Source organism: Mugil cephalus, chromosome 22 (genome assembly GCF_022458985.1).
Source record: "Mugil cephalus isolate CIBA_MC_2020 chromosome 22, CIBA_Mcephalus_1.1, whole genome shotgun sequence".
Classification (NCBI taxonomy): Eukaryota; Metazoa; Chordata; class Actinopteri; order Mugiliformes; family Mugilidae; genus Mugil; species Mugil cephalus.
The window spans coordinates 10,411,357-10,439,221 of record NC_061791.1 but is presented as its reverse complement, the minus strand read 5'-3'; the positions used below and the strand labels follow the sequence as shown (position 1 = coordinate 10,439,221).

The 27,865-nt window shown below is 42.5% G+C and overlaps 1 protein-coding gene across 3 annotated transcripts; it reads left to right on the top strand.

The window, feature by feature from the left end:
* Positions 1 to 385: 385 nt before the first annotated feature.
* atxn7l1 (ataxin 7-like 1) lies at positions 386 to 27,493 on the top strand. 3 transcript variants are annotated; one of them, XM_047574592.1, is made up of 13 exons: positions 386 to 913; positions 1,387 to 1,461; positions 7,498 to 7,599; positions 13,403 to 13,514; positions 14,100 to 14,298; positions 14,455 to 14,876; positions 17,908 to 17,990; positions 20,538 to 20,803; positions 21,272 to 21,485; positions 22,106 to 22,227; positions 22,559 to 23,068; positions 23,448 to 23,700; positions 24,231 to 27,493. In XM_047574592.1, exons 3-13 carry the CDS (start codon positions 7,552 to 7,554, stop codon positions 24,246 to 24,248), a joined length of 2,247 nt encoding a protein of 748 aa, XP_047430548.1. In that variant the 5' UTR covers positions 386 to 913; positions 1,387 to 1,461; positions 7,498 to 7,551; the 3' UTR covers positions 24,249 to 27,493. The 3 variants fall into 3 exon arrangements, with proteins under 3 accessions (XP_047430548.1, XP_047430547.1, XP_047430549.1); XM_047574593.1 differs by having other exon boundaries at positions 388 to 913; positions 13,399 to 13,514; XM_047574591.1 differs by lacking the exon at positions 13,403 to 13,514.
* The last annotated feature ends 372 nt before the right edge of the window (positions 27,494 to 27,865 follow it).

Below are 27,865 nucleotides of genomic sequence, written 5' to 3'. Positions count from 1 at the left end.
CTCCTATCATTCATTTTAATGGGGAACAGGGAAGGTTTAGAACTGGCTCTGGTAAGTTTTAGGGTTTAAACAAGGTTTCACTGCAGCCCGGTTTAATATTTTATAATAATTTTGATATTTGCAAATTATTTATAGCAAACAAGTCGTGCAACATCTCATCTTTAGCAGACAGCTAATTATCAAAAGAAAAGATTTGAACCTCTAAAAAAGGTTTATTGAATAAAAATATACATCACAGACATCACTCTCATACATGCAGTGATGCCAGGAAAAAGCTGAGAGAGGCTGAATTATTACTCTCAGTAGTTTATCTCTGCATTTTGATAAGCTACAACAGGCAGATATTACGAATGAATTTTATATAATTCTTACCACATATAAAAAGTACAGATTTGTGTACAAATGTAGGGAGTAGACACTCAAGCAAAGTACAGATACCTTTAAAAAAAAATCTACTTAGGTACTTACTTACTTTCCACCTCTATATATTATTATTGTATTAGAATGGTTTAGATGTAAGTATTTTATCGACGTTATGTGACGCTGTGTACATTGTCGAAACTTGTCATGGGAGCAGATGAAGGTATGTAAATGCACACTGAACTTTTGAACTCGTGAATCAGTCCCCCCATGTGTGTGTCTCAACCTCTCAACCCTCCGAAAGATGCCGAGCCGAAGCTTGACGAGAGTGACGTCAGCGTATCTCGTTCTTTCGTTTTTCGGCTGAGAGCGAGAGCGAGAGCGAGCGAGAGAGAGCGAGAGAGAGAGAGAGAGAGAGGAAAACGGCTCTCAACGAAGCAACAAGAAGGAAGAGCAATGGCGACATTGGATCGCCAAATACCAAGTCCGGATAGCTACCTCTGCGAGCCTTGGTCTTCGTTCGTCGGTGCGGCTAAATTACGTTTTGTTGACAGTAAGTTCGCACGTCGGTGGCGTTTGTTGTTTTCGCGGACAAACTGTCGGGAAGTGCGTGGTCCAACTGTCTGTGATTGAGTTGAGTAAAGCTCCTCCACCATGCAGGCTGGGTCTGTCAGAGCGCAGCAAAGTAACTGTCAGAAACATCACGGCCACAAACGCGACCATCACCCGTGGGTTGTTTTTGACAGCCGTGCGCGCGCAGGCGAGCGACGCTAAACGCCGCCGTCTGTAGCGTTGGCGCGTGCACTAGGCTATCCGGTCGTCGAGTGTGTCCAGCTGCTGTAAAGTAATAAGTTTGTTCGCTTTGACAGCTCCGCTCGGTCGAGGAGGCTAGCGGGCTAAGGCTAACCACGGCAGGCAGCCTGGCTCGGAGCAGCAGCAGCAGCAGCAGCAGGGCTCCACGCATGGCCCCCGAAGTTTGTTGTGTTTGCCCCTGCGCGTTTTTAAGCGGCTGTTTTGTTCACCCAGACGCAGACTCGTCCGTGGATAACAGCGACAGAGAGCTCCAATGCCTCGGTGAAGCCGTGAGGCTCAGCGAACAAGGTGAGGAAGTCGTGCTACTAACGCTATCACGGACACGGTTTGTTATTGTTTTTGTTTGTTTGTTTGTTTTTCCCTCCACGCATATATTGGGCGTTAAGGCTACAAGATTACAAAAAAACAAAACAACAACAAAAAAACAATACTTATACTGAGTGTGAAAGCTGTCGCACCCCTATATTGAAACACTCACATCCCTACCCCCTCCAGACACACACACACACACACACACACACACTCACCTTCTCAGACACACACCCCTCTGCTGACAACCAAACAGATCATCAGTCCTGCAGGAAGACAGTCCCACACTCCACTAACAACATTTAATAGACTGGGACAAGCTGCACTTTATGCACATTATTTTACATTTTCTCTGCGTCTACCTTTTCCCTAAGAGTGCTCATATTTTTCACAAGTATTTTTATTTAAATATTTGAGTATTATATGTTTGCCGTTTAAGCCAGGAGTCTCTGCAAAATCTTATTCTCATAGTGACAATAAAGACTCTTGATTCTTCTTCAATCTTTCTGTAGGAGAAGCTAAAACTAATTGGAATTTAATCATGTCAGATTAAAATTCCAATGAGCCAAATTGAGATTTTTTTTATTGTAATTAGCAAAATCTTTATTGTCACATATGATAAAGAAAAGCATCTTCACATTTGAGGAACTATATACTCCTCAAATACTTGACAACATGTTTGCTTCAGTATTTAAAATAAATAAATTCCAGTATAACAATCCTCCTTTGAATCCCCTTTTATGACTCCTATAATGTTCAGTTTATTCTTAAACAATGTAAGAAAGGTGGTAATTGAACTGCAAAAATAATACAAACACGTGTCATTACAACATATTTCAATTCAATAGTAATAGAAACCACGAAATGAAAACACAGTCGCTCTCTTAGTTATTTGAAACAAACTCTGAGGTTATACCGTAACATCCATGACGCTAAGATTTGGTTGTTTCATCAGAATGCATTAGTTTTCACTTGTGTACCTAATGAATAAGAAAGTGAGTGTAGTTATAAAATGATATTCTGTGTTTGGCATTTTTACTAGAATTATTAATTCACTGTATTAATAGTTTCCAGTTAATTTCCTGCTGTGTTTTTCGTTTGCCCTCGCATGAGAAACCTGTTGCTAGAGAAAAGGCGAAAAATACAATCCTTCATTCAAACAGACACTGACTGCCCCTGTAGACTTAATGTTGTTAATAGAAAATTACGTTTTCATTACCGTACCGTTAATAAAGGCTATTTCCCAGTGCTGATCACGTATTTACTTCGCCAAAGCTATTAGGATCAGAATCAGCTTTATTGGTCAAGTATGTGTGCACATGCAAGGAATCTGGCTCAATTGTACAAAAACACAGAACTGAAAAATAAAAGCATAAAAAATAAGACTCTACAGCATAAATTAGACTTTAGGAAACAACATTTTGATATATATATATAAAGAGCAAGAGCTGAACAATGAGTATGTACATTTAATGTAGGGTTATTGATTCTGTGAATGGTCCCACACTCTGCTCAGAGTTCATCTGGGGACAGCCCGGGGGAAGAAACTGTCTTTGTGGCAGGTGGTTTTGGTGTAACACCGGCCTAAGGGGAGGAGACTAAACAGATTGTGTCTGGGGTGTGAGGGGTCTGTGGAGATTTCACCCGGCCCACTTCCTGACCCTGGACCGGTACGGTTCCTGGATGGAGGGAAGGTCAGCGCCAATAATCTTCTCCGCAAGTCTGGTGGCAGATCCAAACCAGACTGCGGTGGACGCGGTCAGTACAGACCGGATTATTGCCGTGTAGAGATGATCAGCAGGTCCTGGGGCAGGTCGAACTTCCTGAGCTGACGCAGGAAGCTCATCCTCTGCCGGGCCTTATTATTCTGTGGGTGGTTAGCTGGGAAGCGGTGGATCTGTTAACAATGGCGTTAACTGTAATCCAAGACAAATTGTAGCCCATTCAACCTGGGATATGCCACCTATTTGAATGATTGACATTATCAGCGGCAGGCACTTCTGTTAGAGTGTCGATCGTTTCAGCCGGAGCCTCATAATCTGTCCTCAATGGGCTCAGCTTGTGTGCACCTGTGTTAGGTATGCGAGGGTGCCCCCCGAAGCGGCCAAGTGCCAACCCTCCACTTATCTGACTCTGCCTGAAGACACAGCCAGAGGAGTCCCTGCTCTCCTCTCCCCCGCTCACCTCACCACGTATAAATACCCACAGCAGCGCACGCCGTGCGTTAACACCCTTGAGTCATCCCTGAGAGCCCGAGCGTGCTCCAGCCCTCGTAGGAACACACTGACGCACGCAGAGAGCCGGGGAAACTCTTCTCACTCTCACTGGTCAAATACCAAAACTCCCCCTCCTACATGCACGCTCGCATGCTTCGTCTTCCTCTGTCGCAGCCAAACTGGATCGGCGTTTCCAGAATTGCTGATCTGCTGGCAACGTGACTCTGAGGCCCGCTGAGAGTGATATGCAGACGCACACGGAGGGAAACATGTCTTAGCTGTGCATTAGCAGAAAGTGATTCATAATTGGTACACATATTATTGCATGGTTACTCACGTGGAACTTGCTCAGCACGCGCGTATTTGTAGATGTGGGATTGATGTGTGGTGGAGGTCGTGATTAGTGTCTATGTCTCACCCTGCTCACGTCGAAATGATGACGGCTAGCTTGGTCTCACCGGACTACTAGCCTCTGTCACCATCCCCCTAGAAATAGACATTGCTGTAATGTCGCTGCTTGCATGTCTGCCACCCTCTTTAGTCGAGATATTATAGCATTATTACAGTAGGTTATAGTTTAGTGTATATTGGTATCCTTCAAGTGATAAAAAAGAAATGTTGTACAATGGTTTCAGCAAAACCACCGGAGCATTCAGAGTCTGAATGCGCCGAGCTCTCCGTACGTATGAAACACAGGTGAACTCACTTCACAGCGCGGGCTACGGAACAATGTTTGCGGTATGAAAGCTTTTAGTTGAGGCCTTCAAAAGAATCTATCGTCTGCTATTCAAAACGAGTCATCATGTAGACGCAAGACAGAAATATGTCGGGCTTGTATTAGTCATATTATCCTATCAACCACAGAACACAAAAAGAAGATAATATATGCATAATGTTATAAATAAATTCGAAACGATCGGGTTCTGTACCATTGATTTGACGACTGGAGCTATTTGAAGACGCTTTATTGGTCTTTAGCGAGTCGTGACTGTGAGTAATAATGAAGAGCAATGTCTGAAATAGGGGGAACGTGTAACTCAAAACACGCAAGTGAATCAAAACTATGATTCATTTTGATGGGACGTTTGACTGGGTTTAGCTTGAACTTATAGGAAAATTTCACGGTGTAGTTCTGCACATTTGCATATAAGCTATTGTCTGCTACTTTTAAGTCTTTGTCCAACAAGTTCATGCTGATTATTACCAACCAGTGCCTGTTAAATCCTTCTTTGTTTCTCAGTGTACCAGATGTTAAACGCTTGCCAAACCCAAAGAGGTGGCAAGCACAGCAGCGGAGGCTGATTTTCTCACAGCCTCTGGGGGTAAAGCGAAGACTACGGCAGAAAAACAAGAGTTAGAAAAAAAATATACCTTAGGTTCTACGAATTCTGGAAAACCACCAGAGACAGTCTGACTACGAGTGAAGAGAATAATAAAAAGCAGAGGCGAGACTGAGGAATTGTAGGTATATCCAAGGAGAGACAACAGTCTGAAGCTTTAAATACACCAGACATAAATGTATTTATTCTAGATATTACATCAGAATACTGTCATGTGATCCGTTAGTAAATTGACATAGTTTTAAATAAAGCCAAAATTACTGACTGATGACCAGGTTTTATTCTGACCTTGAGAGTTTAAAACTTTTTTGTTCTTGTCTGGAAGTAATATTAGTTGGAGCCTTTATTGTTGGAGCCAGTTTAACTTTTACTATGAAAATAATGACTTTACCAAACTGTTGGAAAGTCTTCAACTCCATAACCAGGCTTTGTATTTGGTAGATTTTATAAAGAAGGAGAGGATAGTAGACGTGTTCAGTTCTGCAACATTAGCTGCCTTTAGCTGCTTGTTTACTCTATCAGACATTTTGGTGCTGTACCAATAATTATCTGGTGAGCTGGTTCAGAAAAAGGCTTAAGGTGAAGCCGCTGGTCCAGCCCTCTTTAACCGCAACGTCACCGTGATTCCCGAAAAAAGCCATTTGTAAGTCATTTACTTCGAGGAACGGTGTGTTTGTTTGGTGTTAGTCAACCATTTTTTCCCCCCTAAACACTAAAGGAAATGAACAGGTGAAGTCAATTCACTTACTCAAAATATAATCAGTGTCCAGTGATTGATGGATTGTTTCAGTGGCTCCAAACATGATTATTCACCAGTGACTGATTGTTTTAGTGGTTGATTTTCTGGCCTGTCACTCATTTGGCAGACTGTGGCAGTTGGCTCCGGACATGCACACGCACAACACAAACACACACTTAGTTTGCATTTGAGTTGGCATATGCGGAGGAAATTGCCGTCTTGCATGCTTTTCCTGTTAATGGCTGTTTTTTTTTCATGTTTTCATGTTATGGCATACCTTAAAATCTGCCAGAAAATTCCATTGTATTTATTTATTTATTTTTTGTTTTTCTGGCAGGACCTCTGCGGTAGTTTCTTAACAAGAAAGTGTGCTAATTTCCTCCGAAAATGATCACAGGAAAGACTCTGAACAACTTTTTTCAACAGAAACTATTTGGCAGGCACTGTTTCCAGTCTGTCAGCTTAACTGCGCGCGCCGCACTTATTCAATCTGACATCTTAACAACCCGTTGACAGGTAATATCACAATATTTGAAAGTTACTTTTCACATAGTCCGTTTTATCATTCTCCGGTTTATTTGTTTGGGGGAAGTAAAACTACATTTTTTTTATGCTTCATTACTCGTAGGTATTTGCGCACCGGTAGCCTTGAAGCGTGATTAAATTATTTCTGAAGCCATGAAATATACCTGTGTGCATCCTTGAACACTTCATGTATGAGTAAGCAGAGGTCTGACCTTTCATGGAAACACACATCAGTCACTGATACCGTGTCACATTCAGCATAGCACACGCGTGTTGTATGCATAGAGCATGTAATATGGTGCATTCTGACCTTGAGAGACAGAGTAGTCCCTATTTGTATACATAAACCCACACTGATGGCGGCTAAGCGTGACTCTCCGTCTCCCCGGCTGTCCAGATGAAGGCAAACATGCCAACAATGCGAGGTCATGACGACACACGCTGTCAGACACCCGCACATTCTCCGACTTTTTATTTTCATTTCTTTCTTTTTTTTTTAACACCGTGCATCTCCCCTCAGCGAGTCTGACTTAAACCCTGCGCTAATGAGTGCTGTGATTTCTGTCTGCAAAGTTTGTTTGGGTTCAAGAAGATTAGGATCCCAAAGCTCAGCCAGGGGAAATATTAGCTTTTTTTTTTTTTCTTTTTCCAACGGACGTATTTAATGTTGGGTGAAGTGTCTGTTATAATTGTGTTCCAGCTAATACGTTATAAATCAACAAAATCGTCCGTGAGCCGTCTGCTTTTTCCCCCCGTGTTTATTTTTTCACGAGAACGCACAGTAAACATCCACGTCTCTGTGTTATATTATTGGTTTTGCACATGATAGGGATTGTATGAGAGGTTAGCTTCTGGTCAGAAGTGACGTATTTAGCCGTCTCGTTTGCATGTGCCAATATTTTGTCTAAATAAAGTTTTACAAGATCCACCTTCAGAAGTGGAGAGTTATCTGCTTTTTGTCTTGAAACTCTGCCATAATCAGCTGTCAATGGAGAAACTCCAAACCAACTGTCCTGCCAAAAAACTATTTATGGGGTGGGAGACGTATGGGGCTGGCTCACATGCTATATTTAATATATATTTTATAGCTTCTACTTTAAAGGCGGGTTGTCTTTGTAGATGTCAGCTTTTTAAAACAGAAGTTTCTGTCTTTGCATCTGTTCCATTTGTGTGATTTGTGTCCTTCTACTTTCAGAGATGCTCCACAGCCCATTCCCAGTACTGGAGGATTTTTGTCTTATTGTCTGCCATGTCTGCAGTAAGGTGGTCATTCCTCAGGGCATCCTCGCACACTATGGTAAGACACGCACGGACACAGACCCCTCAGGGCAGAGCCACAAATAAAACCCTTGGGGCATAATCGACACTTCACTAACGTACACGCACAGAGCTGTCAGACTGAGGAACGAAACAAACATGTACACAACGTGGTGTTCAGATCATCGGGGTAATTTCTGTTTATACTTGCAGGGCTTTTTAAGACATAACCTTCATGCAACTTATCCGCAAACACAGTTATGCCCTCATATACCCAGCGGGCTGATGAGAGCTGATAAATACTAAATTATTTACAGGTGTTGAATTGTGCACATGCATTTTTATACAACAAATAAGTTCACCCACCAAGGCACTTAGGAATATCTCTGCTCTTCAAATAAAACACGCTGTTTTTGTTTTCTCAAGAGCTCTGAGGAAGATTTGACACGCTGAAACATGAAAGAAACAAATGGAAATAAACAGGTTTCTGGTAAAAGGTAACAAAGTAGCTGGAGACTCTTCAACAACGCTCTGCGTCATCAAAGCACATGCGATGCACATATGCTGAGCTGCATAGGCTTCGTGCACGTATAGGCCTACCATCATTTCAGGGAATGTGATTGCGGTTGCTATGGAGACTGTAATCTCCGGCTATTAACCTTAGGGACGTAGCCGGCACATTTCTCCTCCGCCATCAGTTCTCATCCTGTACATTAAACGTTCAAGTATTAAAATGGAAATAAAGGATGTTTTTTTTTTGAAACCGGTCTGTTGAAAGGAGGCAGTATTTCCTGATGAAAGAGCAGCATCAGCTCTCATTGGCCCTCCACCCAATCCATCTACCTCTTGTTTGTTTTTGACTTTGGCTCCACTGAGCGCGCTCGCATCTGCCCGCGAGCTGCTGCTGCTGCTGCTGCTGCTGCTGCTTCCTTCTGTTGGCGGCTCGTGCACCAGCCTGAGCCGTCTGTTTGAACGAGGGGAGGAGGGAAGGGTGGGGGGGACACATGGTCACACTTAATGAACACACACAAACACACATCTCCCTGTGAGCAGAGAGGCTAGTGGAGTTGCACACACGCACACACACGCACATTCTCATTTTCTGTTCCTGAGCCGAAAGAGGTCAGTGGTATTGTGAGACGCACGCACGCACACTCATAGACTCCTGGCAGCCGCTGTTGTTTTGTCCCTGCTCTTGCACCCTGCAGCCCCCCTCTTGTTGGCAGGTTTTTTTTTACTTGCTGACACACACACACACACACACACAGTCGGGTGACAACAGGTTTGAAGTGCGCGCGCACACGCATGCACAGTCTTGACTGGGGCTCCTCCTGAGAGCTCACCGTAAAATAAAATTACCCTCGGGCCACAACATCCTTAACAGTTAGGGACTGTGGTAGACCAGCAGGGCCAAGTCACATGTTGAGTGGGTTAAAAGTTAATTGTTTAGAACTTTTTCCGCAGATTTCATCATGTCGTTTTTATGTTTATAATCATTTAATTGTATTGCAGTGACCCTATTATCACGCTGGTTTTAAAGTGCATTCTTAAAGTCGCCCGACCTGCCCCGCTGCATCATGACATGAAAAATATTCCTCCTGACCTCTGCCGAGTGAGTCGCCCCTACCAACTCACCCTGTCAAGATAGTCCTAAGATTGTTCATGCATTTCCTCCCATTGTTGCACGTTCTCATCATGTCAGTGTAGGAAACTCACGAGCGCGGTGCCATTGTTCCCTGCTCGGGATTCAGATGATGTGACCCTGAGTGGTGTTTTTCATTCCTTTCGGCTGCCTTGTATTTGTTTTTATTTGTTTCCATCGTGGGATTAGCTTTCGTACTTGACCTGTGCATCAGAGAAGCAGCAGCAGCAGCGGAGCTTTACATACATAGAAATGCATGCCTGCACACACTCACAGACTCAGACCGAGTAGGAGAAGGGGGTTGGCTGCCTCAGGGGTCAGTGACTCCTAGTTATACACGCCCAGTTTGCTGCTCATTTTTGCTGTGTTTGAAAAAGAGAGCAGTCATGATTTAAAGCTAAAGCCTACACTGAATAGATTTAAATATATAGAAAAGCTCAAGATATGCTGCATTTTATACACCCGAGACTTGCTGCATTTAGTAGATTTGTTTATTTAAATCTCTTCAGAGTAAGGATAGCATGTATATTCTTAGCATAAGTGGCCCAGTGGGATATCAACTAAATCCCTCATGCTGGCAGTGTCGGTGGCACGCTTGCTCTTGTGAAGAAAAAAAATTGCTCAAAGAAGTAGTTTTTAACGCTCCTTAGTGAATATCAGAGCTAGTTACAGCCTTTTGTGTGAAAATGATTTAAACTTTTGTTTTATTAGTGCAGTTAGTATAAGATGTTTTTAATTTGCACTGAGGAATCATCAACTACAGGATGCCAGCGTACGGAATAATCTCGCGAAGCCGTGTGTTTAAATAAATCAAGTGTCCGCGGCGTGTTCGGATATTTCAGCGCATTCCTTCCCACTCTCATCTACTACGATTTCCTCCTCTCTTCTGAGCCCGTCTGCGCTAACCTTCTTTCCTGCTTGTGGCCTGCTGTGTGCGAGCGAGTCGAGTGCGCGATGAAAAGGGTCGTGTTGTTGCCGTTAGTGGGAGCCCCGCCTTCCGACTTCTGCTCTGTAGTGCCGCATTAATTGCGCTCTGAAGCAGATCAAAAAACCGTTTCCTTTCGGTTTCGCTCGCCCCTAACGTGTTTGGGTTTGAGCTCGTTTCTGTCGAGCTGCGTACGTCTGGGCCTTGGTGTGGTTGTTCGTGTCACACGCTGTCTGACTGTTGCTGGAAAGGCCTTAACCACAGAAGTTGAGTTAACTGGTGGCGATGCTCGCTCAACAGCTGTGTTCTTGTTAAAGCTTGGCTGTATGTGAGCAATTAACTGAGGGATTGGCTATTAAAATGCCAGCTGGTACTGTACAGCCTCAGTTTTTGTGGTGTTTAAGAAGGAAAGTGCACGACGTCGAGATTTAGGAGAAATTCTTTCAGCAGTAATGGCCTTTTATGTACAGTTTTCTGAGAAGAAACTGGATCTGGTATTGATTTCTATGGATCCTCGTGCTTTTGTTGACACTTAAGGACCAGAGTATACTTGTGCATCCCAGAATGTTCTTATTTACTTGCTTATTCAATACTTTAAATAATTTATGACTTCTTAGTTTATTTTCTAGATGCTTCTTAACAGATAGTCCCTATGCAAGCAATGGTTCGCAAATCCCCCTTCACAAGGATGTTTAACCCTCCAAGCTTATAGTCTGATTTTTACTTCTTCTGCAGAGACTCTGTTATCTCAGGGTTACGGCTTAAGATCAGCACACAATTTAAAAATCTTTCTAACGCTTGATCTGACAGTGTCTATTTGCTTTTTACTGACTAATTTAATTATTGCTAATGCTAATTGCTTTTTATGATTGTGATATATTTCATAACACAAATGTCAGTGCTTTGAATATACCCCTTTTTTTAAAAAAACAGTTGCTTTTGACTGAACCCTGAATTAATAACGTGCCTTAGGGCCTTCAGAGACGTTTCTCAGTGTTTTCTCACGTCAGCTTCTCTCTCTTCCACAATGTAAACAAACCCAGCTGAGCTCCGAGAGCTTCTGCTTCCTCATCATCCATTAGCCCCGCCCACGAGATGAGCCGTGAGCCAATCAGGAGCCAGCCCAGCTCTCAGCATTGCCATAACAACAGGCAGGCTGGAGAGTGTAGTAGGGAGGGTGCCCTTGTGGTCGAGTGGCTTAGTGACCTTGCCTGGGCATTTGTCCATGTATTGTAAATCACTTTGTGTAGCTCCTAACTGGTTCTGTAGTCCCGGGACGACATCTTTTTACAAAACGCATTATGTCTGAGTTCTGTCTCACTGCACAAACACACTGTGAGATTTATTTTTCACAAATTATCACCTCATCATCTTTTACATACAACGTACATGTAAATGCTTTTATACTAAGTAAGAATCCAAATAAAACAAAATGTCCCAAGGAGTTTAAATATTAGATCTAGCTGGACCACAGAATGTCGGGGTGTGTCTTTCCCCACCAAATAACTACAAGATATCATGTATCATATTAATTCAGTTTCTTTACTCACTTATTCCTGTCTAGAGAAAATAAGAAAACACTGACTTTAGAGAGAATTTGGTCCAGTTTTCTCTGTTTATTTCTACAGTGCGGCTTTAGTTAAGTGTACAGTCGTTTCGGCTAAAAATGTTGTGTGTCTGGTGTGTGAAACTGCGTGAAATGATGTGTGATTTAATGTGTGAAATCTGCACTGCTGCGACTGCATACCTGTGAATGGGACTCTGGACTTTGATCCTGCTACTCTGAATACAGCTGCCTTGCTGGTTGTCTGCCTCCAGTGGCTTATTTACACACCTGCCACACACACACACACACACACACACGCACACACACACACACACAGTCACACATGCAAATTATGCTCTCGCAAATACTAATGTATGCACTCAACTCTGCGTGCATACTGTGTTACTGTGCATACATTTTATAGCTGTGACATAAACACAAACGCTCTTGCAATATAAGCGTTCTTTGCATGACGCCATGCACGCAACACTCACCTCTTCTACACACACAATCATTTGTTAATTCATACTCACAGACACACTGTACACACCTGGTCACCTGCACTCATGCACTTTAAGCAAACACACATGCTCCGTCGGCTCAGCCCTGTTGTTGAACCGTGCTGCTGTTAGGAGCCTATTACCGCACTCATTAAAAAGCTGTTCAGCATCGTGACACTCAGACTTTACACACATCCACCTCGTGCTTCTTAGTCAATAAAACAGCTCTTTATACATGAAGCTATGGTGAGCGGGTGGTTAGCTTAGCATCAGGACAGACAAGGGAGGGAACGGACGGCCAGTGTCTGTCTGATGCACTCAGCGGCATTAATGAAGCTCACTGAATGTCACATCACAACAAAAACACAAGTGTAACAAGTGTGAGTTGTTGATTTTCCTGAGTTAACATTTGCTGTATTGCGTTACAACGACACCCAATATAACGTCTAATACTTGGCAAGAGGGTTAAAATGAACCAAACGGCCTTAATTTGAGAGTGCAGGAAAAATGTTTTGAAAGTTTCAAAGTCACAAATCTAATTTAATGAAAAAGTTCTGCCCGTCTGAATGTGCACGTTTGAAGCTCGCATAGTGTTTAGTGAGTATAGTTGTGTCTGAGGGTAATTTTAGCTTGAGCTCGGTCGCTCACTCGGCCAAATGAGCTAAATCTGTGTCTTTGTTAAGTGTGAGAACAGAGAGTGTTTGTGGATATTTCAGTTCAATCTCTGTAATTGTGGCTGCATTTTTGCACATATATGCAGGAGTTAGTAGGCATCTGCTGTGTCGTCTGTTGCCGAATGCACCCATATATTTATACGTGCATTTTTTTTTTTTTTTTACACTAAAAATGGGTTTAAAATTTAGTAAACTATCAATTCTATCTCATAGTTTTGTTTTGTTTTGCTCCTCGCTGCTGTCTTTGATTGTTATCAGCAGACAGGAAATTCAGTTAACCGCAACACTTAATATCCTCCAAAATTAACATCTGCTTTTCGACAGCTTACCTGTCTGTAGCTCTTGCAGATGTTGGTTCTTCTCCGGCGAAGCGGCTTGTAGAGTAGAGACGTACTTTTAAGTGCTACATCCTTTGTTTTGAGCAGAAGATGACACGACGGCTAACTTCAAAACCGTTTTTTTTTTTTTTTTTTTTTTTTTTTTTGCTGTGTGTTTTCCGCGCATCAGTTCTCAGTGTTTTTACGACGTGTTCACCCCTCTGTTTTCATTTAGGTAGCTGGGGTATAGTTTCCCTGTGAGACAGACACAGAGAGAGATCAGTCCTGGATCACACACCCCCAAACCCCCCAACCCACCCTGCTCCCACAAAGACATGCATAGCAAAAACCGTAAGTGGAAGCTCCTCTCCTCTCCTCTCCCCCCCCTCCACCTAACAGCCTTGTGATTTACTCCCCCTCTGCGTTTCCCTCTGTGTCTCAGCATCTTTTTCACTTGTGCATTCTGATCAGATCTGGGTCAAAAGGTTTTTACTATTATAGTTGCCTCTTGTTTCGAACTTTAGCGAACAACATTTCATCTCACAAGGACACTTCAGATGGTGCCTGGCATGTTGCTAATTAGAGGGAAAGTGCAGAAAATTGATTTGTAAATACTTCGTTCGCCGTTCTGGCACAGATTGGCTCTCGACTGTGTTACAACACAGCGATCTGGCATCAAAGCGGCGTTACAAAAAAAAAAAAAAAAGGTTTAAATAGAACACTATGCTCTGTACTATTTCAGTCCAAACTGAATGCGAATCAGATCGGGGGGGGAAAAAAAAGGACCCAGAACCAAAAGTACCCACTAACATTGCATGATTGTGTCATCTGTAAGTGTGTGATGTATTTTGTGTGTGACGACGCGTGTATTTGACCTTGCACATACGGTCTTTGTCCCTTTTTTTTTTTTTTTTTTTTTCTTTGACACCGTTGTAGAGAAGCGGCACAGCTCCCCAGTCCCCTCCAGGAGCCCCTTGGTTCCCATGAAGCCCAAAGCGCCTGCAGTGGCCCCTGCTGTGGCTCCCAGTCCCGGGGACACGCTGGCATTCAGGGTCCCTAAAGACTACCCTCACTCCCGCTTCAACAAGGCACCACTCGCTGTCTACCCACCCAAGGGGGCACGGAACAAGACATGGTTCGTGCTCATATTTATTTGCAACATGATTAAATTTTTACTCACATCCAGAGAATATTTTAAGCGCTACCAGAGTCCAGTAAAGTGCTGCTTGCTGCTCGTTTGCATCATGATTTAACTCCCGCTTGTTCCTAAATTCGCCTTCTTTTTCTCCAGCTTATCTCTGCCGGTCGTGAGCCTGGAGAAGATGCCCTGCCTCAGCCGGGGCGACTCGGCGTCACACGTGCGCCTCGCGTCTTCCTCCCCTTCCCCCCACAAACCCGCGTCCCTCACGCCCCCTTCCTCCCAGCGCTCGGGCGAAAAGCTCACGAACGGCCGCGGCGGCAGCGGACCGTCCACCCCGCGCTCCTCCGCGTCTCCATCCTCCGCGGACAGGCGGCCCAGCCCGGCGCGCTCCCCGCTGGACAGGCGGACGCCGTCGACGCCGTCTCCCTCTCCCCTGGATCGGAAACCCTCCCCGTCGCCCTCGCCTTCTCAGCGATCCGTCGCTCCGCCGGCGCTGCCGTCGTCGTCGCCGCTGGACAAGAAGCACCAGAACGGGACTAAGGCTCCCTCCAGGTCGCACAGGAGGCTCTCAGGTCAGTCCTGAGGCGTGATGTTCTGCAGCCGATTCATGCACTTATTCCGCGTTTTGGGCTATTTTCATTCCTGTGGGGAGGAGGTATGAATAATTCCTCCCTTGCGCCTTAAATGCCTAAGCTTTGCATAAAAACTCCTACCTTAATGCATGCATGCATACACCCTCACAGGCTCTCTCTCTTGCTGTTTCTTGTCTCAATATTCTTTGGAGAGCTTCCAGGCTGAATGTTTGGCTGCAGACAGGACAGTGGTGGAGTGAGTCTTGGAATCTCCATATTTTATTGGTTTTGTTTTCTCTATCCCTTCACTACTCTCTTGATATCTTTCAGTTTCTCAGTAATAATATCCCTCCTCATCAGGCTATTAAACTATCCTTTCATCAGCAAATAAAAAGTGAAAAAGGAAGGATTGTGATGGATAGTTCTGGGTATGTTTTTTGTGTCTCCCTGTTCAGCTTTTCCATCTCATTTCTCTCATCTTCGTGCTGTGTATCATCGTGCTCGGAGCCTCTGATTTACACCCTTTAATTCAGGAGCTCCCACTGCCAAAAAGCTGCTTGTCTCCTTGAAAGATTTTCCCCACCTCCTGCGTCTCCACTTTTTTTTTTTTTCTTTTTTCATTTGCTCGCTCTCCGCCTCCTGCCTCGACCTCGTCGTTTCTCTCTCTCACACGCTCTGTCCTAATTCTTCCTTTGACACACTCCTCTCCTTCCTCTTCAGCTTTTTATTTTCTTTTGCCTCACTCATCTAGTCCTTCTGCTTTCGGTGTTATTTGGTTTCCCTTTCTTTTCTTTTTTTTTCTCTCTCGGGCCTGTGTTCACTCCGCTCGTCTTCCTCTCACTCTCTCTCTCTCCGTCTCTCGACTTCCTTTTTCAAGTGAGTGCTAACTGAGCGCGCATGTGAGTTTGTTTATGTGCGAGTGCGTGTTTGTTGCTCCCGCTGTATCTGTCGGACCTGTCGTCACATACTGCAAACACAGAAAGATTACAGGGATTATAGGAAAGGCCAGCACAAGATTACAGCGCTCTGACAGTAACGCTGTTTAAGATAACCTGCTGACTGCTGCTGGCCCGACCAGTTAGTGTGGAGGAACAAAGGTCTGTGTCTCTGTGCTTGTGGGCAGTTATCTCGCCACCGTTGCCTGCAAAGGGAATTTGGCGAGTTTTTTTTTTTTTAATGCCTCCATGACCTCGCTTACATTTGCCATTTAGATTTGTGCCGAGGATACTATAAAACCGTTCAGGACCCAGGATACTATAAAAGCATTCAGATAGTTTGCTCTGTTTTGCAGCGTTTTATTTTTGCATGAGAATTAAGCTTTGTTGAAAGGATTATAACTGCTTATTGGTCTAAAGTTTTGCAGTCTCATTGAGTAGATGCAGCTGTTAACCATTTGACTGCCATGCTAACCACATGGTTGATCTTTTTTGTAGTAGTAGTAGAAAATAAAATGCTTATTTTCTCATTTTCTTCCCATTTTCTAACCATCATCAAACCGTCATTCAAATTGCGGAACTCTCAAATTTGAGTTTTAAAACACTTTGACTGGCATTGTAACCACACGATTGATCTTTATTTGTACTAGTAGATAATAAAACGCTTCATTTCGAACCGGTGCTAGTCATTCAATTTGTAAGATACACAAATTTGCCCATGTGCGAGCACATTATATATACAAATATCTAAGCTGTGGCTTCTATGAGCTATAGCGCCTTTGAACAGATGACCATCGGAAATATACATCGTACAGCTTCAGTATTTATATTGTATCAATCTGTACAATCGTGTGAACATTTTAATAATGATATATCAAAATAAGTTTGCTATTAATGTAGATTAAAAAAGAATGATACTTAATCGTGATTAATCGCATTTCTAATTGTGGAAGTCAAAGGGTTTAACTGCATTGTTGATAGCAATGTGAAAAAGTCTTAAACTGGACATATTCTATAAAGAAATTGTACAAAAGAGAAAATTAATTTGAATTCTGTTAAGTTTTGCTTGTTTTTAGTTCCCACCAACATTGAAAAAGTGAAACTTAATCAGAGCTGAAAGTCAAGGGAATATTGGTTCGGTTTTCATCTATTTCTGACAAACTTATTTAACAAAATTAATGTTAATTTCTCCTTGTTGGTCTTAGTCAGTTAGCATACACTGGGTTTTAGCAGCTTTATGGAACAGAGCAGGGGTCCATCTTTTCTGATCTGAAATCACTCCTCACTCCTTTTCTCCTCTGAGTTAACCCGTAACGTGAATGCTATGATATCAGAAGTCTGAAATGTCTGAGTTTTCATGAAGGCATCATCTAAACCAGCACTTTTCCAGTGAAGTCACTGTTGTTGGAAAGGTGGAGAATAAATTTATGAAGCTAGGAGAAAGCAAGAACTGCAAACAAAGGACTTAAAAATAGTAAATTAAAATGCATATGATTCACATTTGGTTACTATAAAATATTGATTACAGTTTTAAAACATTTAATGGAAAACAGTTGTGTTGCGTATCTTTACAATCTTGAATGGCAACTGATGATTTTGATGCAGAAAAGAATCCTTTATATATAATATACATCAAAAATAAAGAGAAGGGAAATTTACCCAGCCTGAAAAGTTGAGGGTTGCACTTCATCTTCAAGTGTGTTTTCCTTCCTGATTCCCTCCACTTTCCTATGCTGTCAGTATATCTTATCAAGAATGATTTCTCACTGTGTGAAGGACCTGTGTAACCAACGGTATATATTTGATACAGGAAATAATGTAAATGTCAATAATAATGCCAATAATTCCATTCAAAATAGTCACCTTCAAGCGAAAACGAATGAGAATGAATAAAGGAATACATGAATAAAAAAACATGAGCCAGGAATATGAGCGAGCTGCTGTCTCACAATATGCAAATGGCTTCATTCATGCTAATGCAGTGCTCCCACCGCCATCAGATGTGATTTGATATGTGAAGGAAAGAAGGGAGGAAGGAAGAAATTACCCACTGATGGCCTTTCAGTCTAATGTTCGCCTGCGTGGATGTTTTACAGGGAGAGTGTTTGATCCTAACAAACACTGTGGAGTGCAGGACCCCGAGACCAAGCGACCCTGCACGCGGTCCCTCACCTGCAAGGTAACACAAAAACAAACACACAAACACACAATCTCTCTCCACCTCTGTGTAATTTCTGTGGAGACAGTAATAGTCTCTCAGCCTTCCTCCTACTTCCTGCCTGAGGCTGACTGACCAGAAAAGCAGCTTTGTTTGTTTATGAGAGTAATAATATTGAAGGACTCACTTACATTACTGCAGAGGGACTCCAACCACAGATATGATCCTATCTACCCCTCCTGTCTGCCTCTCTCGCATGTATGCTCTTCCAATTTGTCAGCTAATGCTGGGTAGCAGTGCTGAAGCATTACAGGGCCTACACTTCCCTTGATGAGGTAATTATAGATGTTGGATGAGGCTACAACATCTTTTAGCAGTAAGGCTCTATTTTACTGCCCTTAATTACCTCTACCGAGCTTTACTAATCACTTCAAACTGGTTATTAAGTAATTAAAGATATATCAGGCCAGTGTGTTGATGGTATTTCGGAGGAGGTTGTTGCAGTTCTTTGTAGTGGTTGGTCAAAAATAATCCCGCCTACCTCTCTATGGACTGTGCACATGTGACAGGAATGAGGGAGATCTTTTGTTGCACATTACGGGACATACAGCTCATGGCCGTATTACAGTCGGTAAAGTATCTTTTTACAGCGAACGGTGCGATTTTCAGGAGTTTCATCTTCACGATCCTGCACGGAGTGGGTCAGAATGAAAATTGCAGCGAGCACAAAAGCCTCAGCTTGTGTGTCTATAGTGAGGTTTCACATAGCTCTCCAGCTATCACGAATCACAAATTAACTTTTATCTCACCTTTACTCATTCCCCTATCATATCAATTTCATAATGTGTTGAAATGAAAATTCAGCTGCTATTGTGACTGCAACTTTAGATTCATGTCTGAATCCAACAGTAATGTTTTTCTGGCGTCACTTTGTCACTTTTGATGTTGCTGAAACCTTAGTAGACCCATCTGAAGCTGTTTGTTGTTTATATTTCTTCCTTTAAAGTCAATAAAAGCCTGATTCCAAGTTTATACTGTGAGACCTAACAATCATAATCGGTCATTACTCACAAAATGAAATGTCAGGATAAAAGGCAGGTAAAATGTTTGAAGATCACCGGCTCAGATAAAGTCTTTCTGACCTATCCAATGGGTCACTTTATAATTTTTAACTTCTTTTAGTGTTTGTTCTTTGAGTTTTGCTGGTGTTTACGCAGATGAAGAAGAGTAATTGTTATTTACATATACCTCACCTATTTCCTTCCAGCATGTGATTTTGCCCATAGCTATACAGCAGTGACGGTTGTAGCTGAATCAACATCAATAATCAAGCTTAGATCATTCTAACAGTAACTTATTAACTATTGACCACAACTCAGGGCTTTAGTGATGGTGGGCTAAAACTTTCTTTTGGGAACCATCCAATGGATTTTATACCTTTGTGTCCAGCAGCATAGTCCTTCACATTGCTGAAGGAAGTGTAGATGGACATGAAGATAAAGTAGTGCCACATTGGTGTCATTGACTGTGTATACTATGGACAAACCCAATGTGATGTCACCCATTGGATTCTCGTCCTTGAAAATTAACCCCCGAAGTGGGCGGAGCATGCGGTCGCCTTGTTGAATGAGCTTGACTCCACCCATACTCGGATACTCCAAGCTAAAGCAGCCTGAATTTTGAGACAGGCCCATCCAACTCTCTAATACCCATTAGCTCAGGCTATTGCCTGTCGCTCAAAGCAGGGACACCCTTAATTATGCAGAATTTTACACAAATCAGGAGTTAGGAAAAAAAGTCACTCCCTGTACAGTTGTCATGAACAGTGACATAAACTATTGAGACCGAAATAGTTTTTTTGTATACCAAGCTGTAAACATGTTTAATATTGCCATAAAGTTGGACTTTTTACCATTGGGGTCAATGGGGATTTGCTCCCTTTTGGAGACAACCTCAAGTGGCTACTGGATAAACTGCAGTTTTTTTTTTTTTATTTGGTAATGTTGACTTGAACTAGAAAAGGAACAACCCATGTAGAGTTCAACATGAACAGCTTGTTAAAAAAAAATTAAAAAAATAGTGATGAAAGGCACATAATAAAACATAGCCCTATGCAAATAATGTTTTTGTCAAGTCTTTTCTGTGGTATAGACAAATCTAAAGTGACAACAATCAGTACAGTACCAATCTGTGACTACAGGAAGAATAGTTACCATGGTGTTTTCAAACCAGTAATTCAGCAACCCCCCTAACACATTATGTCGTTTGATTGGTTCCCCACTAAAGCACATGAAAGGATTTACAAGTTAGTATTTAACTGTATCAAAGTGTTGCCAGTATTGTGGAAAATCTGATGAAACCCGAGAGCCTCTCTGGGTGCATCATCAGGCTTGTTGATGAATGTTTGCACTGCATTAATTTCTTCACAGATCAATATTTTCATTTACAGAGTCTCTCTGGAAATAAACTAATATTTCTTATCACTTATTAGTTTGCAGGTTGAGAAGTATGAAACTGCTGCTAACCTCTTTTTTTTGTATTATTATTATTATTATTTGACCATGACAGACCCACTCCCTAACTCACCGCCGGGCCGTTCCCGGCCGAAGGAAGCATTTCGACATCCTCCTGGCCGAACACAAGGGGCGAGCAAAGGAGAAGGAGGGATCGACGAAAGAGAAGGAGAAAGAGAAGGACGGGGCGCAGGGAGGGAAAGAAGGCCACAACCAGAGTGTGACGTCACAAGAGGCCGCGAGTCCCAGCAAGTCTCACTGCCCCAATGGACGACCACTCTCCACGCTGAAGCTGCGGCTGGCAAATGCACACATACCTAGGTAGGTTAGAGTTCCAACTCCTTTTATAGTTTCGGTTAATGGAAGCCACATTTTCAGGTTTAATCTGAACTAAATTCAATACTTATTTATTTAAGCGTTATTTAGTTTTAATCTTTTATGGTTACTTAACCACTTGTGGTAACGGTGAGACTATTTCTTTGGTGGTTTGGTAAAGAGTCACTTTCATAGCTGTTTTTCAGGAGCACAAACGTGACTTCTGACAGATGAGCCCTTGTCTCGTCATATTTTTTCCACCAGGGGATGCTGTAAACACAGATTGCTAGTAGGGAGAGTGAAATTCACACTTGAGTTGAGGAATTATGTCTTTTTCTGTCTTTTCCCATTCCTCTGCGCTTTCCTTTTCTTTGTCTGCTTTAATTGTCTGACACATTTTTAATCAGTGTAATTCCACTTGTTTGCCCCCTCCTGTTCCCTCCATTCACCGCTCTCAATCTTTCTCCACTCCAGGGTTCTAGGCAGCTCCTCCACTTGCACTTCCAGCACTCTGCTCCAAGCAGCACCTCCAGCCCAGGCCCCGAACCCAGTGCCATCTCCCCACAGCTGGGCAACAGCGGCAGGAGACAGCAGTCGACTTTCAAGTGATGAGGGAGACCCGGAGACTCCGGAGGACACCGACAGACCTGCCCTTCACTACTCCAGTCATCACCCACAGCCTTCAGGGGTAAATACTTGAACTACTAATGCTACACCAACAGACATTTTCCATCCATAACCTCTGGACTTTCACTACTCATTCGCCCAACTTTGAGGTAATAATTCCCGTTTTTGCCCCGCAGGGTCTACTTATATACTCTCTTTAGAAGAGTTATTTCTGGTGGCATTCAGCCTCAGGTGTTGCTTTTATCCAGTGTTTTCAGTTAAAGGTTTGTGTGTTAGTTTCATTTCCGAATCAGCGCAGTTGGATGTTACACTTGAAAGGAAACACTCTCAAAGTCTCAGTAGCAGGACTACCTCCTCCTCATCTGCCTACCAGCGCCTTTAAATATGTTTAATTCATAAAAAGTGACTTTACAGCTGGTTATGTGCGCATTTTCCGACAGCTACTAAATATTGAGCGGTGACTTTCTAGTGTATTTTGGCATTTGGCCAAATAAGCAGCTGAGACTCGAGGTTTGTGTATTTCACAAAATGCCCTATTGTTTCTATTGTTTTAGAAGTTCCAGGACTGGAAACAAATACAGTGAAAGCATAAAGTGGTTCAAACGTGACATGAAATACTTTCCCTTTTTACCAGCTCTTTACCTCCATTGCTCATTCTTTTCTCTTTGCGCCCCCTCCCAGTTTTGCGCATTCAACAGCCGGCTCATGGGACGGGGCCACTACGTGTTCGACAGGCGATGGGACCGGATGAGGCTGGCGCTGCAGAGCATGGTGGAGAAGCACCTCAACGCACAGATGTGGAGGCGAGTTTGCGCGAACAAAAGTTGATTTTCTTTAACTCGGATATCCCTAACCCCAGTAACTACAGGGAATCAACACGAAAGGGAAAACATAATGTGTCTGACTGCAGGTAATGATTGAAAAATATATGAACGAGAACTGGAAATTAGTAGCTGCTAGTTAAATCTGATGAGGAAACCGATCTATGCAGAACTGCCTATAAACAAGAAAACCATTGTTCAGTAAAATACAGCGTATTGATTGTTACTTACGGTTCAGCACAGTCTACTCTGGCAATGAAACAACTCTATTGGTTCATTTCTCATTTCAAATATCCTGTCCTTTGTGTTTCAGGAAGGTGCCTTTGGCTGCCGATAGCCTTCTCTCCCCATCTGGTACCTCCTCCACTGCTTTACAGCAGGCTTCTTCTCCCACCTCCCCTCTCTTCAACTCCCAGTCCTACACTGCCATGTTTCCTCAGTCCGCGTCCACGGCGGGAGTGTTCAGCATCAGAGAGTCCCCTCAACACCAAGCCCAGGTTTTCGCCCTGGCAAAATCGCGCAATGGCACGCACAAAGGCAGTCGCCCATCCAAAGACACGGAGGACCCTGCAGGGGGATCAAAGAAGAGAAAAGACTCTTCCGTCTCTTCCTCCTCCTTATCGTCATCTTCCTTGTTTCCGCCTGTGGATAATCACAAGAGGAACGGCAGCAGCTTTCATCCAACGTTACAAGGCTCAGGGGGGACGACGGCCCCTCCAGCCAGGAAAAAGGGACTCAGTCGTGGGGATAGTGGACTTTGGAGCGGATCGGAGGAATGGCTGTCCAGAGCTGATGGGTCTCAAAGCCACAACTCCCACAACAAGTGAGTCCAGAGCTTTTTTAAATTCGTACGGGTCCATGATCCTGAAACTAGCTGAAACTGTGATCCTTGTATTCAGGACAGGCTTTATGTGAAATGTCAAGCTGTTATATTCATATTAGCTTTTATGGCTGTACCGGGGATTTATTGTAGCCAGGCCCACGATAAGACAATACAAGCTCAGCTCAACGCATAACATAGTACGCAGGCAAAAACACATGAAAGGGTAATTCATTAAAAGTTGAACAGTGTGTGAACAACGAGTATAAAGGCTGTGACGACAGGTGTTAAAATTATGCCAAGCTGCAGCAAACAGTGCGTATTACGCTGGAGTTTACTGTGTGTTATTTTGTGACTTTCCCTCTCGGCTGCTCCTCTCTAGTCGCCAACCTGGCGCCACCAGTATACCGTACTCGCCCAACAGGGAACCTTCCTCTGCCCCGCGTCAGCCCATGGCTCCCCCCACGGGACCCTTAGCTTATGGGGGAGGAGCCGAGGGGAGGAAGAGGAGGAGTCCCAGCTCGTATAGAGGGAAGGCCAATAAGCTGAGCAGACCAAGCGGGTTGGAGAGCCTATTCGGGAAAGGAAACGACAGTGGAGGGATACTGGCTTCAGGACCGGAGTCCCCAGGACAGGTAGGTGGTACAAACCTCAATCTGAGGCTGTCTGAATATTAGTGCAATTTTGAGATTTTAACTTTGGAAGAAGCTACCAAAACTGGTATAAAATTAACTGCAAAGGCAACTATTTTGTTGAAAATATTTTTAGATATTTTTTTGACATGCAACAAAGTACCTATATACCAGGGGTCTTTCAGGCCATGGACCTGGATTATATACATAATCATCATAATTTTGTATTCAATTTTAAGTTATTCAAATAATACAGTAGCGTACTGAAACCACGTCTTCTGCCTCAGTTTATCTCTTTACTAAAATGTGTGTATAATACAGTATATCTGCTAAATGCCAGCATGTTTGTATCGTAGTTATGAGCATGTTAGCCATTAGATGATTCACCATTGTATGCATTGTTGTCACACAGGTACAGACCTTTAAATTCCTGCTCACTGCTAGGCCTCTTTTCCCCTAACACTATTGTAAAAAAAAAGCTATAGAGGGAAGAGATGACAGTTCATAAATTATTGTCTGTTCTCTCTTCGCAGGCCAAGTTGCATCACTGACAGAGAAACCTGTTTCACGGACAGAATGTTGGGCAGCTGTTCAGGCCACCACCGTTTGTGACCTTTGACCTCACCACTCTTCCAACGCGAGCACCAACCAGACTGCTTCATCTCGGGGACGTCACCTCCCCTGTTTATCCGACGGCAGTTCAGTTCACCCGCTCTGACGTCGTGGGCTCGGAAGTCTTCGTCTGCAGCCGGCTGGCGGTCACGGATCACTTTGTTGGAAAGTTGCTTGGCATCGCCGCGGTTGTGGTCTTTTCAAAATACAACATTTCAAAAAACCTATCCTCTGAAAAGGGAACATGGCTTACATTTTCAATGCATTGTTAATAACACCACCACCACCACCATAAAAACTTTGAGGGGGGGGCGGCTCAAGTTCACTTTCAAGTCAGATGACCAGGAAAGACGTCTGTGATTGTTTCGGGGAGTTGGATGATTAAAGGACCTAACACGACTACTGTAGGATTCGGACTTCAGCTGCGCCACTTCAATGCCGCCGCCGTCACCAACTGTTTTCCGGTCTCTTTTTTGGTTTTAGTTTTTCCTCTTGTCCAAAGAGAAGAGGTCTGGTTGGGTTCTATCCAGCATTTAGCATCTTTCTTTGTGTACCAAACACCTTTGTCCATTTCTGTACTCACTGTCATCCCAGCATGCCTGTGTTCAAAGTGCACTTAATTGCCTTCAGTTCCCCTCACTTCCGTCTTTGCAGTCTCCAGCAGTGCCACACGAGGACCTGTTCACACAAGGGAAGAAACGATATCTGTGTTAACAACGACACCACGTCAATGCATTGTATTTCAATATAGGAAGAAAACTGGTTTTATCTGGGGATTGTTTTTTTTCCCCTTCGTTCTGGTTTAAATGTTGAAAGAAACACAAACTTCTGGAGTTGCATCCCAAAATGGAATTATTACTACGGTGTTGGATGGCTTTTTTTTTTCTTTTTGTATAATAATTTATCATTCTGAAATAATGTTTGTTATCTAACTGACCATTGAGGTTTGAGCTACAGACTTTTTCAGCAACAAAAAAAATTATTCTAAGGCATTTTGAAGAAAAGTTGAAAGTATTATTACAGTTCATATTGTTGAAAATATGTACATATCTGTTATTTTTGTATTTATTAATAATTGTCCCCTTTTACTATATATGACGTGAAAGAGGGAGTATTTTTGCCCTCCTGTCTTCTGTGTTTGATAATAATGATGATATTGGCCTGATTTCTCAAAAATTTCAATCATTTGTTCATTAGCAAATTAATACTTTTGCGTTGTTTTTGTTGTAATGCTAGGCATTTCAACTTGGAAATCTGTGAGGATTAACTCAGCCTCAAGTGGCCATTTGAGGAACTGCATAATTTTGGCAGTTAGTTGAAATGAGCAACCTCACCACTAGATGGCACTGAATCCTACTCAGTGGACCTTTAATTCAAGATATACTTTATACTTTTTACCAGGAGCCTTTAACCCATATATCACATGTTGTATGTGTGTGAATGTTTTAGGCTCTAAAAGCACAACTCTGATTCCATTGTTTCAGAGGATCCACATTGTTCCCAAAAGATTGTATTGGCCATGTTGTCAAAAATGCATTTCAGCCTTTTTAATGGGCCAAAACATCTCCAGTGTTTATTCTAACCATTGCTAATAGGTACGCATCGTCTAGTGTTGTGTATCTGATGTTTGCTAAATAACAAATGTTGATTTTGTTTGAGAAACCAGGTCCTGTTTTTATTTTCATATAAAGGGCCCCACATTCCTGTTTGCCTGTGGTTCCACCCTTTTTCGTACTTCTTCCAATGTTCAAAGCTATATTTTTTAACTGTCTCTATCTTCCAGGGCCGATTGGTCTAGTCTCAGTGCGATTGTTGTGTTACGTCAAGTCAGAACTGGGTCAAAATATATTCACTTACTTTTCAGGTGTCCCTTCGTCAAGCTTGTCAAGCTAGGTACCGTTACTGCTCCGTTAGCTCAGTCGTCCGCTTTGCTGAAACTGCAGCATATTCATTCTTTTGAGCGCAACGCAGGTGCTGAATGAACAACGATTCAAACGGAGAAATTTGGAATTATGGGTCAGATCTCGTGTATTTATCTTTCATAGAAGTTCACGTCCACAGCTAACGTTAACTTTGTGAAATTAGCTGTGATCAAGTGATATAGTGAATGTCATAATGGGTCGAAAAACACAGCAAATTTCACAATCTCTGAAAAGTAGCCTGTCCACTCATGCGGTGTTAGAGCTAAAATAACTGAAATGATTTACTTTTCGATGGAAACTAACTCCTTTGACTCATTGTTTTTATTTTTTGTTGTTCAGGCACTAATGGCGAGTGAATTGTACATAATAAGTTGTATTTGTGTTTTGTTTTTCCAAGTGCTTCCCATGATGACACTTTATTCATCTGTATGTGTGTGTGAGAGAGATTGCCAGACAGCTTAGATGAGTTTAGTAACTCCTGCTTGGTGGTCTTGGTTTTGCTGTAGATACACATGGTTTATATGGGTACTCGCTATGTACAGTACAGTTAACTGGCTGACATGCTAATATAATTACAGGATTAACATACTTTGTCACAGTTTTCTCAGTTTTCAAGCCAGTTGCCACCTGTTGTGCTTATACACGTTAACGTCAGCAAAGTTAATATAAGAGACCAACGGATACACTAGTATAGCGGTGGCTTATATTGGTTTAATGACTTAAAATCTCCTCACATGTGTCTACAAATCAAAGATCTTAGTGTTGTTTGGGAAAAGCCACCCTGACTTACTGTTTTACAATAGTCGATACGGGATGTTACAGTTTGTTGCAGCTAAAGTTGAGACAAAGCTCTCAGATGCTGATTTCAGAGAAGTTGTATATTTACTGTTAAATTTAATGGAGGTATTAACAGTTTTTTTTTAAAACCCTCCTGCTTTCATATTTTTGCACTTTGTCATATTGCCCAGATCTTTAGTCAACCTCTATTTATAAAAGTCTTTCTGACAACTACAGTAAAAGAAGAGTATATTCATGGTCAGTTGGCCCTAAAACCAGCACACTGTTGTTATTATCCGATCCAAACTGTGGTGAATAATGAATGTTGAAAAAAAAAAATGCCTTGTTAGATATTTGGGCGGGGTTATATCTTTTTAACTGCAGTTGGATTAGACAACCGATTCCCCACTGAAACAACTTAACACATGCTGTAAAAAAACAAAAAAAGGTCTTATATCCAAGCTTTTATTAAATGATTGAAAGTGGATTTGTGTTATTTGTAAATGAAGATTTTGAAATCCCACTGTTGAAGAATGTTTTGTACATTTGTTGAATGTTTCCTTATGTCCACGCAATTCATTATTGTCTGTGTCTGACATGATATTTTTATATCAGAGGATGAGCCTCTTCTCTCGTTCTCAGTGTTTCACAACGAAGCTTCAATTTTATCGTTTGTTAAAGCATAAAATAATTTGAACAGATGCGTCTGTAAATACTATTTACATCTGTGAAAATATAAAACACAAGTCCTGTGTGAGAATATTTGTGATGTTTAACTTTGATTTCTATGATTTTCTTTTCCCCCTAGTAACCCGGCTTCAGTGATGGTGTTGTGAGTCACTTTGGTCCAAATTGAA

Coding starts and splice junctions, on each gene's coding strand:
- atxn7l1 (XM_047574591.1), top strand. CDS start 631: ATGTGTGTGTCTCAACCTCTCAACCCTCCGAAAGATGCCGAGCCGAAG. Junction 914..1,386: donor TAAATTACGTTTTGTTGACA/GTAAGTTCGCAC, acceptor TTGTTCACCCAG/ACGCAGACTCGTCCGTGGAT. Junction 14,299..14,454: donor GGGGCACGGAACAAGACATG/GTTCGTGCTCAT, acceptor CTTTTTCTCCAG/CTTATCTCTGCCGGTCGTGA.